Source organism: Cibotium barometz, chromosome 39 (genome assembly GCF_041138505.1).
Source record: "Cibotium barometz isolate CiBa-2024 chromosome 39, ASM4113850v1, whole genome shotgun sequence".
NCBI classification, from domain to species: domain Eukaryota; kingdom Viridiplantae; phylum Streptophyta; class Polypodiopsida; order Cyatheales; family Cibotiaceae; genus Cibotium; species Cibotium barometz.
The window spans coordinates 23,375,675-23,387,690 of record NC_141084.1 but is presented as its reverse complement, the minus strand read 5'-3'; the positions used below and the strand labels follow the sequence as shown (position 1 = coordinate 23,387,690).

Genomic DNA, 12,016 nt, shown 5'->3' with positions numbered 1-12,016 from the left:
TCACCTACATCAGGGCTGTGTACGTTTTTCCATCGCCTACATCAGGGCTGATCTCAGTTTTCCATGATTAGGTATACTTTTGTGTTTACTTCAGCACACCATCAGGTTGACCTTAGCCTTTCTTCATAAGGAGTACTTCAACGTTTACTTCGGCGCTTACATCAGGCTTACTTCGGCACTGTGAATCTGTGTTTTTTGGGACAGTAGCCCTCTCTACTCCTTCGGAGTCTCACATAGAGCTCTTGTACTGGATTTTATCATTTATATATATATCCCCATTGCATGCTGTGTGATTTGCTCCGATCTCTCGTATATTTGGTCCTTTGGTCTCTTTTGCCCTCACATGGTATCAGAGCTATCATGAGCAAAAGGATTGAAGACCTTGAGAGCACACAGCATGGATCGTCCACCCACGATTCCGGAGCATGAACCTTTTTTTACCAGATGTTGATTCTCCTTATTCAGATATAGATCACACGGAGGATGGTACTCCTTATTCACTGGAGAGTCCCGTTCGAGGTCTTTCATTGGGAGATGACCACACAAAAAAAGGTGGCAAGCTGTAGTCTCACCAAGGTACTCATAACATCTTCTCTCCCACCTTTTGCAAGCATTGGTTGGTATGGTGACTCGTTTAGGCTGAATCGTCCTCTATCAACAATCGTTTCCTATCGACGAGTGAAGAGCCACGACTGCAGCCAAATATTTTAAAAAAATCTTTTTTAAAAAGCTTTTAATTAAGGCTTGTAATGTAAGCCTTTTAAAAAGCCTTCCCAACCAACCGGCGGCGGCTAGGTCTGACAAGCGGTGACATGCAAAAAAAAAGAATGAAACCCATCCTAATGTGTGCGGCCAGCCACGATCAGCCCCAGCTTGAGCAGCACACCATTCAAAGCCAGAATCAAAATTGCCGCAATCTAGCAAATCAAGAAAAGAAGAAGCAGACGTTAAGTTCTCCAAACCGGCCAGCTTGTACGATGATAAGGTGCTTCTCTGCAACAACAAATAAAAAACAATTATGCTGCCTCCCTCTCTGTGCAGCACATTCGCCGGGCATGTCAACAGTGGTTTTTCTCGTTTTGCAAAACAACAAAAAAACCATACATCAGGTGTGCTCCTTCCAGTTTCTCATTTTGTGCTTGTATAAATACACACCAGAACAAAAAGTGGTATTTCCGTGTTCAAGAAACCCCGGGTTTCATTCTTCTCCGGGCACAGCACTCTTTGAGAGCCAACATTACCTTTTACGGGCTGAAGACACCCACTCGCATTAAATGGACAAACCTTACCATTTTCTAGTAAATCTCCTTTTACTGCAATAACTTATGGACGAAGGGAGTTACGAGTTCAGTTATATCCAGGAGACTCCTCCTCGGGCACCTTCTTTGGCAACACCTCCAGTGCCTTCCCCCGTACTTGATCCTCCACCTCGCATCTTTCGAGTATAGGTAGCTACACCGATCTCAAAGCCTCGCCAGTACGACGTGTGGATTTTTGCTGTCACAACTCCCGAGGAATACTTGCACCATTATACCAATCATTCCAGTAACTTCGCTAGCAGGACAAGTCGTCTTTTAAGCATTCTAAGCGTCAATAATTTTTTTAACCACGTGCATCTGATCATGGACGAGACTTTGGACGTGACCAATCTCATCTATTCAATAGCTTTGCCTTCTTGTGAATAGCAAAAGACAGGATTGTGCACAATTTGTAATGGCGACCATAGATAGTTTGAAACGACCCAATGCTCCTCAAAATCGTAATGTGGAATGTTCAACTTTAGAAGACTGCTCCGATAAAGGAAAACATGCAGTAGCTCATGCACTTCATGTTAGTCCTAACCTTGGGACATGTATGGCAAACTTTATTGAGTCACTTGATGACAACATCGAGGATTCTTCCAGTATGACTTCAAAAGAACAACAAGATGATATTGAAAAGTCCTTGGATTCTTTATCTCAACATGATGAGTCACCAACGATGGACTTCTTTGAAGACACAGAGATTACAAAAGTGGATATAACATGTGTTTCAACCTTACCCACATGGGATGACACAATCGATATCAAACAAGAGGATAATGTTTTCAACATTGCAGAGAATTTCACACATTCTTCTAACAAATTGGATGAGTACTTCACTACTTTCAAGATGAACACTTCAGTAGATACTATTCAAATACCATTGAGAGAATTCATGGTTGAACCTTTAGATTCTTCGTAGCATAGCCATGTCAACTTCAAAGCCTAACATTTGGAAGCAGACAAAGAAGAAGACATTAAAGAATGATACTACAACTTGAGATTTAGCATTTAAATAAGACAATAAAGGAAACTTGTTTATTATTTCTCAGTGCAAACTTTACCACAAGCATAAATGGCCTAATGATAAAGATCTTCAACAACATCAGAAGTCACTTATATAACCTTGGATCTTATTTTAAGTGGGAGAATGTTACGATTGTGACTTAATCTCTCTTAATTACCCTTAATTATCCTTAATTACTCTTAGTCATTGAAAGGACACCAGTGAAGGGTCACCCTATCACGTGGGTCATCACCAAAGGACACGTCTCTTCGAAGGGACACACCTCTGCATCCAAAGGACATAACTATTCATTCAAGGGTCACACCCTATCACATGGGTCATCACCAAAGGACACGTCTCTTCCAAGGGACACATCTCTGCATCCAAAGGACATAACTATTGATTCAAGAGTCACACCCTTTCATCAAGGCTATGCCTCTTCATTTGTACCTCTTCAAGCCCTGTTTAACAAGGCCTTGTGTCTCAATGCAAAAACACAGCTTTTCGCTCTAAGCATCTTACCTTTCAGTGTTAAGTCTTTTAATCATGTCTTAAATCACTAACAGGCTGAGAAGTCCTCACAAGCATTGGCGGGGGCAGGAGAGGGCGACGGCAGGAGATGGTTGGAACCTTGTTGGCAACTGGTTGAGATTTCTCCGGGCAACCCTGTTGACCCCAATGGTGCTATGAATCTCACCCGCCGACATGCTGCCTGGAGTCCGAATTCTGCTCGTCAGTGTCTCATAGAGTCCCAACACCCTCATAGAGTCTCAACACCCTCCACATCATCTTTGGTGGAAAATGGAGCTCCTTTAGTCAATGAGAAAATAGCTGTGATCTTGGTAGTCATAGGCCTTCCTGAAATCCACGATGCAACAAAAGACACGTTGCTTCTGTGCTCTCACCTCCTCTATGGTGAATAGCCATGAGAGAGAGAGAGAGAGAGAGAGAGAGAGAGAGAGAGAGAGAGAGAGAGAAAGATTTTATTAACGTCTTCCAAAGACCGAACTCGGCCTATGAGACAAATCGGTGTACCTGTATGGGGTATCCTCTGTCATCCCAACAAAATGAAAAAGTACTGAACTAAAAAGCTGAATCTGGGTGTGCCATAAGTACAATGAGTGGTGAAGGGGATGGAGCTCTACTGAGAGAGAGAGAGAGAGAGAGAGAGAGAGAGAGAGAGAGAGTTTATTAATGTCTCTGGGAGTACTGTAGTGGGAGATGCATAGGGCATTCCCTACAACCTATGCAAGGTGTAATGAACATCAACAAAAGATGTGTGCATGCAAAAACACACAGCAAGAGCAGTACGGATAGTCTTAGGTTATGGGCCAGGCTGCTTGCAAGGTTGCAGGCAGAAAGTTGAGGCTGCCCAGGCAGCTCCAAAGAGGAGCTGAAGCTGTGTGCATGGGTATTTGTTGTTTGGACAGCAGGTATGAAAGCAACATGGCTGTATGGAATTGTAATTGCACGTGTGGGCTGCTGCTGTGCGGCAACCGTGTTGGCTGTTTTTTTTTTAAACATACGTGTGTGTGAAGAATTGTGCATGCATTCTACTTGCATTGTTGTTTGTTTTAATTGAGCTATTAAGATCTTAAGGGCCAATCCTGTTACAACTATCATCAGTTGTTTGTTTGTTTTAGCTTAATGTGGGAATGCTTAGCTTGTTTTAATTGAGTTATTAAGATCTTAAGGGCCAATCCTGTTACAACTATGATCAGTTGTTGTTTGTTTTAGCTTAACGTGGGAATGCTTAGCTTAATATAACTATATGCTGATGCGCAGAAGCAACAAGAGAGTTTGCAGTTCCACCTCCTGTGACAGAACAAACTGTTTCTCCTTCCAAAGCATCAAAGTCAGCAGGGATGCAGGATTATTTGGATGGAAGTGGTGACATGATAGACTCACCTAACAGTAATCAGGGGGAATTCGTGAAACAGACAGACGGCGCAATTCCTGATGTGCAGCAGGAAAAAAGCACCCCAGGTCAGGTTTCTCTTTTAAGTGAGGATGTTGAAGATTACACTGAAAAAGAGGATAATTTCAACGTTCTTCTTTTTCTTTCACTATTACCACATGCAAGGAGAACTTAGAACATAAAGAGGGGTTTTTGGAGACTTCAGGGATGATACCATTTTCCCTCTGAGGATGTCACAGAAAAAGGGTCTGTTACGAGTGATTTAAGTATGTCTGTAATAGATTGAAGTAGGCTTGCCACTGAAGTCCCCAAAGATGATAGTGCCTCTTCAGTTGTTTCTGAGTTAGCTGATACCAATGGCGAGGACATAACCCTAGAAGTTGATCCAGCCCCCCCATCCAGTTTGTCCACTGTAGTTGCATTGAACACAGACATCTCTGACCAAAGTGGCCTGTCTTCTGAAGGAGTGTCTGCTGAGGGTGATAATGCTTGGAAACCCCAATACGAGCCTGATGTGTCGAATGTTGTCGTTGTAGAGCCAGCAAGCCAAGAAAATCTGCCTCACTGCGAGCGAAGATGCTACCAATTTGCCTGAGTCTTCTTTGCATGATGATGATGCTGAGGATAGTGTACAAAATGTTGCTTTTGACCTTGAAGTTTTTAGCAGCTCATCTAAGAAAAATGGTTTTGAAAAATGTATAGTCGGCATGATCAATGGGATGAAAGGAACTCTGATGTTGGACCCTTTGCGTTTGCCGTGGAATCTGGATGGCGGTTCTTATCTGCTGGCTTAACTGCTCCATCTACTCTATCAGCCGGATTGCCAAAAGTGTTGGGAAGGGTAGTGGTGCCTGCCACGGTTGACCATATGCAAGAACAATTACTGGCAGCACTTCAGGCATTGAAGGTCAGCACTCGGATTTCAGCTTTTGCGTGAGGTTGCTTTACTTTTCTTTTCCCTGGATCTAGTAAGCCAGTAATGGGTGAGATTAGTAGAATTTTTTTTGGCTTTAATTGGGTAAATTTTTACAGGTTATTGAACCAGGTGTGGAGCCAGGTAGTATTTGCACCAGAAGGGAGTATGCACGCTGGCTAATCGCAGCAAGCACTACACTATCGAGGTATTTTGATGTGAACCTGAGAAATGAAATGATATATTAACGTCTCTAAGAGGCCATAGTGGCCTATGAGACCAAAACTGAGAGTACATCTGAAGTTGGTGTCTCATCAAAGAGAACAACTAAATGAGACTAAAAAGTACAATGAACTGATTGTCCTACAAATTCTGAGAGAGAGAGAGAGAGAGAGAGAGAGAGAGAGAGAGAGAGAGATTAACGTCTACAAAAGACCCTAAGGGTCTCATAGACCATGAATAGTACAATGATACCACGGGTATACAGTGCCATGGAAAGAAATCTCCCCCGTATCTCAGTACGCTGGGCATGTGAAGATATAGTGAGCCTTGTCCCTGTACCTCCCCTATGGTGCATACTTTGCACTCATCTCGTTGGATGTTCTCGGCTCTCCTAGTCTCTATTCGGAGGCGGTGGGGAGGATACCCTGAGCTGACCAATCATGATGCACATAGCTTGTGACATGTGGATCTGCATGTACCTCGGGATCTCAAAGAATCCATCCCTAGTGAGTCTCAAAAAATGCTCCCGTAGAACTCACCTTGATAAACTTGTCCAAATTTTTTTTCAAAACCCCCTCATGTGACATATCACAAGGAATATCTTGATGAGTAGAATCTAGTATCTCTGATGTTGACAGCCAAGTCTGATGTATGTGTAGGCCGAGTAGATCCATCCGGATGATCCGGTTGGGAGTCTAGGCTGTACTGAAATGGGGGGAGATGATCCACCTGCAATCCATGTGCATGAAACTATTCAACTACCTCTGTGTACCTTGGCAGAGGCTTCTTCTTTCTTAGCACTAGAAGCTGAGGGATCTGCAATTGTCATGCCAGATTCCTTGCACAGTAGTTTGTTAAGGCATAATTCAAAGCATAGCAGAGTCTGATTTAAAGCAGCCCAAAGCACATCTCATCTTTTCTGCTCGAGAGAAGGTGATGTAGGTTGTACTTGCGCATATCTGCAGGACAGGTCATCACTATTGACAAAACCCCACAAGCCCTTGGCCACAAGCATATTTTTAATCATAAAGCTCCATAGGAAGTAGCTACTCCCATCAAGCTTATCCTCCTGAGCCAAAACACCAAATACATCTCTGCTATCACGTGCATCCCGCACTTGGATGCCACGTAGACATATCTGTACAGAAGGTGCAGGACCTGGGATGGTAAACTGGTCCCATGTGAGCCCAGTCCGGGACGAGTCAGCCAGGGATCGATCTCAGTCGTCCGAGGTCAGGCGTGCATGGTCCTGCACATGAGTCCAAGGTCAGGTGTGCATTGCCCTGCACATGAAACAGTGCCAGTCCGCGCTGTGAGTCTCCCTCTGGAATGATGTCAGTGATTCTGTGTATCTGGTACGGTACCGGATTCCAGATCATTGTGTAGACAGTTAGGGTTTGCTTATAGGAAAGGGGGCAGCCCATAGGGCTACCCCAAGTCTTAGTGTGGGCATGGGGATGGTGTGAACCACCCCCATGAGGGCCAGGAAGGCTCTGGCTGACATTTAATGCTGATTTTCAGTCGTGGACAGAAATCAGTGCTGGCCACCTGGATATGATGCTCCGACTGCTGTTGGGAAGTAGTATAAATAGGTGAGCCATAATTCAGTTGTGTTATCTCATATTTCACCAAGTGCTCAAGCAATCCAAGGGGCCAAGACAGCCAAGGGCTTGCTAACGCAAAGGGGTGAAGGACTGCAGGTCACCATCCGTGGTGGGGGCCCTACAGAGGGTATTTGGGACCCAATACTGTGTCCTCTCCTCTCTCCCTCTCTATCTCTATTTTCTGCACATCTTCATTCAGTTTGTGGGTTAATTCCGTCGCGAAAAGTGTGCTGATTTCTGAGCATTGAAGTTACCGATCTTCTCCGAAGCTTCCGCATGTTCCATCTGCATTCTGAGCCATTTCGAATGCCAAATGCAAAGCTCACTACAAGCCTGAAATCACACCTGCAAAGTGTGCACGCCCACTGACAGAAAGCCAACCCAATGCAAAGTGTGCGCGCCCATTGACAGAAAGCCAACACACTTAGCTTACACACTACAGTGCTAAATACTTGCAAATCCCCTTATAAATAACAAAATGGAGAGGAGTGTAAAGATAGTTTTGTTACCAATTTGATGATTTCACTGCAAGCTTGAAATCACACCTACAAAGTGTGTGTGCCCTCTGACACTTGTACACTAAAGTGTACCTGAAAATCCCCTTATAAATAATAATATGGAGAAGAGTATAGAGATATTTGTTACCAATTTGATCCCCCAAATTATTGAAGTATGCAGGTATAGATGCACAGCAATGAAGGGGATGGTGGGTAGGAGGAGAAGTGCGTCAAGAGGAGGGGAGTGAGGTGAATGGCAGGCATGGAGAAGTGAGCAGCAAGCTAGATGATGGGCAGTCAGAGAGGAGGGGGGGGCATAGTGAATGGCGGGCAGGAGGGCAAGAATGAGAAGGCGCACAGGTGCGAAGCACGGAGAGGGGCGTGCGACAGTACGGAGAGCTCCCCATATCCACCACTTCCAATGTCACCAAAGCCCTATTGAGGCTGCACAATGGTAGAGCCAAGGACCAAGAGAACCTCTGCACAAAGCACTTCACAACAAATGTATTGATCACATCATCTTCACCATCAGCATCTAAATGCTTACCATGATCTTCACCATCAGCATCTAAATGCTGTCATGACTCGCTGGCGGGGTGGATCCTGGTGTGCTGTCCTGGCTCGTAGGAGTCTTGAGAGCCTCTCGATGGCGTCTGAGCTCCAATAAGAATCCTCAAACTCCATCACATGTCGTAATGGTCCAAAACCCTCTCGGAAGAGACCAAAATATCTCCCTCGTATCTCATAGTACACAGTACATCGGCAGATGTAGTGCTCCTCTGACTCCACTTCCTAGTGACATAGCTGACAAATGCGGTCTTTTGGCTTCATCCCCTCGTATTTGCCAGTCTCTACCCTCAGCTGATGTGATGAAGTGCGGATCTGTCCAATGGCACTGCGAATGCCATGTGAGAGATGGGTGTCCATGGCTGAGATTACATGGCATGACGATTGATGCACTCCCTCCATTTGATTACAGCCTGGACTGCCCCTTCTTGGACCTTACTCGAGTGAAGATAAGCATCATCATCAGCACTTCACATCATCTTCACCATCAGTAACATAAGCATCTAAACCATCATCTTCATCATCATGGTAGGCATCAACACATCATCTTCACCATCAGCATCAACACATCAGTAACATAAGCATCTAAACCATCATCACATCATCTTCACCATCAGCATTGACAGCTTGGGAAGGGTCTTGAGAACCTGTCGGCAGCTCTGGGGGCCTTCCCTAGATTCTGAAATCAACACAATGTCATCAGCATATAACAAGATGGGCACCAAAGTATCAAGAAGCACAACACCTGCCCCTCCAAAACTATCAATGAAGTCCGAGATCTCATCCATGTAGAGGCCAAAGAGTATTTCACTCAAATACCTTTGGTGATCAGATCAATAATCCACCTGAAGCCCTGATCCTCCTTGTTACCGACTCGTACAATGCCACCACGAGAGAGAGAGAGAGAGAGAGAGAGAGATTAACGTCTGCGAAAGGCCAAAGTGGCCTATGAGACCAAAACATAGTACACAGCTGATGGTGTCTCATCAAAAGTAAGACAAAAAGGACTAAAAAAGTCATAAAACAGTCCTAAACAGCTATGAAAGGAAAATACTCCTACTGAAGTACAACAAAAGTGTATAATATCTACAACTAGCATAAGACTGGTGTAATCTGCTCATCTCAGTATTCTCTCTCATGGGGTGCTCTAAGATAGAGAGACTAAAGTGGCGGGGCAGTCGTCTCCTGTGGCAGGTGATGATGGCTCTAATCCACTGGTGATGAATCGGCCATGGACGAGGTCTTGGTAAACGTGGGCGTCTTGCTCGACAAAGTGCTATGGCTCTGTCAAGGGTGACGACTCCTAAAGGATGTCTATGGGACGTCTGGCTCTCCGAGGGGGTAGTGGAGGTCCTGGTCGTATCTGCCGGGGTGGTCCTGGCCCTGAAAAAATCTGTCATGACTCGCTGGCGGGGTGGATCCTGGTGTGCTGTCCTGGCTCGTAGGAGTCTTGAGAGCCTCTCGATGGCGTCTGAGCTCCAATAAGAATCCTCAAACTCCATCACATGTCGTAATGGTCCAAAACCCTCTCGGAAGAGACCAAAATATCTCCCTCGTATCTCATAGTACACAGTACATCGGCAGATGTAGTGCTCCTCTGACTCCACTTCCTAGTGACATAGCTGACAAATGCGGTCTTTTGGCTTCATCCCCTCGTATTTGCCAGTCTCTACCCTCAGCTGATGTGATGAAGTGCGGATCTGTCCAATGGCACTGCGAATGCCATGTGAGAGATGGGTGTCCATGGCTGAGATTACATGGCATGACGATTGATGCACTCCCTCCATTTGATTACAGCCTGGACTGCCCCTTCTTGGACCTTAGTCGCTCTGAGCAGAATAGGGTGATCAGGATGGACATCCTGAGGCTAGATGCAGAAAGGACATGGTCCAGCCCCCCCACCCCCCCCCCCCCCCCCCCCTCTACCACTAGGCACGAAGATGGCCCACTATCGGGACCATTTTGTACATCTCTCCCCAGATGGCTTTGTGAAACCTTGTCTGAAACCTGCCTGCCCAGGTGCCTGAGTCCATGTGCTCTGAGTCCATGAGAGAGAGAGAGAGAGAGAGAGAGAGAGAGAGAGAGAGAGAGAGAAATGTTATAAACGTGTACAAAAGGGCCTTAGAGACCAAAAAGTTGTTACATGTGATCCGTAAGTAAACTGGTATGTCAAGACAACACAAAAAAATTAAAAGACTAGCTTAGACAAGGTCAACATACTATGTAGACCTTGTGTGTACAATAATGTAGGCAGCAGAAGAATCTCATGTGTCCGGACTTATAATGTGTCATCGTTGTCATGAGAGAGAGAGAGAGAGAAGCTTTACAATCTCCCTAACCAGGCTACCTGGAGCTGATTTTTGTAGTTAAGACATTTGCGTTAATATGCAGAAGCCCTGCCCACAAAGTGTTTCCTGCTATGTACATTGAGAATGCTTCGAAGCTTGCATATGATGATGTGTTGCCTGAAGATCCGGACTTCCCTTTTATTCAAGGTGTGAGCTACGTATGAATTTGAATTTGATTAAGGTTTGTACTTATGGGATCACAGTTAATTAATCCTTTGCTTTGCAGGCTTAGCTGAGGCAGGACTGATTTCTAGCAGGCTGTTAGGAGATGACAAACTACATAAGGAAGGGAGTGCCAAGGTGCTACACGAGAGCAATGAATCCATTTTCTCACCAGACAGGTAGTGCCCAGAACTTACTCATCCGTGAATCCAAACGGGTTTAAAACAGATAGACGCAAGCCCATACAGCAGTGACTGATACTTTCTTACTGTGCAACACACAACCCAGCCCACTTACACGCCAGGATTTGATCACATGGAAGGTAGCTTTGGAAAGGAAGATTCCTCTTTTAGCTGGACTACCTTCCCCAGCTGGAAAGCAGGTGTGAAGATGCTATATGTGAAACGTGGATTCAATTCAAACCACTGGTTGGTTGATCAAAAGATTGGATTGTTTTGAATGTAAAGTAAAGCTTCCCATGTTTTCTGCAGGCACTTCAAGAGGTATCTGGGTTTATGGATATTGACAAGATACATCAAGATGCATGGCCTGCTGTGCTAGCTGATATCAATGCTGGAGAGCAAAGCATCATAGCTTTGGCATTTGGTATGGTGCTTTTATGACTTATGCAACATTCATTTGTGTTTGACCTTCAAGCCTAGTTGTGAAGATCGGTGTAGTTACAAGTTTCTCAAAACTGGACAGGTTACACTAGGAGGTTTCAACCTGAGAAGCCTGTTACCAAAGTGCAGGCAGCTGTTGCACTTGCAACCGGTGAAGCTTGGGAGCTTGTATCAGAGGAATTAGCCAGGCTTGAAGCAGAATTCATAGCAGAAGCTGCTGTTGCAGCTGAGCTAGCTTTGGAGACAAAGGCTCAGCAGGAAGTGGCTGCTGCATTTAATGAGATATTGCAGGTAGAGAAAGAGAAGCAACAAGCGGCTGTGAGCTTGGTAGAAACAATTCAAACTGAACTTGAACAAGTAAAGGCAGAACGGGAAGAGGAGAAGTATGCTCTGCTGAAAGAGCGGGCGGTGCTGGATTCCAAGGAGTTGTTGCTTTCAAACTTAAAGCATGAAGTGGAGGAGCAAGCGATGGCTCTATCCAGTGCAAAGCTAGAGGTTGCATTTGAGAGAGAACAGGTAAACAAGCTTCATGCAGACGTAGAAGAGGAAAGGGCAATGATCAGCAAGGTTCGGTCTGAGCTTGAAATTGAGAAAAGCGCTCTCACTTTAGCCAGGTAACAGTCCAGCAGGGCACCTCGTTTGGGACTCCCTATTTCAGTACATACTTGAAATGCTCAGGTTATTACATCATGATTAGCTCTTCTTTTCAAGGGATTTAAGTATTTGTTTGGCTTGTGTGATACTCACAGGGCTTGGGCGGAAGACGAAGCAAGGAAGGCTCTGGAGCACTCAAAGGTTTTAGAGCAGGTGAGAAAAAGATGGGAGAGTCAAGGAGTGCAAGTGCATGTTGATAAA

The 12,016-nt window shown here is 45.0% G+C and overlaps 1 protein-coding gene across 2 annotated transcripts in view; it reads left to right on the top strand.

Annotated features, from left to right (window-relative positions):
• Positions 1-12,016, top strand: part of LOC147615889 (uncharacterized) — a 49,370-nt gene that overhangs the window by 36,223 nt on the left and 1,131 nt on the right. For both annotated transcript variants that reach the window (XM_086778508.1, XM_086778509.1), the window contains 9 exons: positions 4,093-4,293; positions 5,041-5,132; positions 5,258-5,346; positions 10,420-10,523; positions 10,603-10,717; positions 10,827-10,920; positions 11,030-11,144; positions 11,244-11,775; positions 11,911-12,016. The exon at positions 11,911-12,016 is cut by the window's right edge and continues 1,131 nt beyond it. In XM_086778508.1, coding sequence (XP_086634634.1) covers positions 4,093-4,293; positions 5,041-5,132; positions 5,258-5,346; positions 10,420-10,523; positions 10,603-10,717; positions 10,827-10,920; positions 11,030-11,144; positions 11,244-11,775; positions 11,911-12,016 — 1,448 coding nt within the window. The remainder of the gene's footprint in view (positions 1-4,092; positions 4,294-5,040; positions 5,133-5,257; positions 5,347-10,419; positions 10,524-10,602; positions 10,718-10,826; positions 10,921-11,029; positions 11,145-11,243; positions 11,776-11,910) is intronic.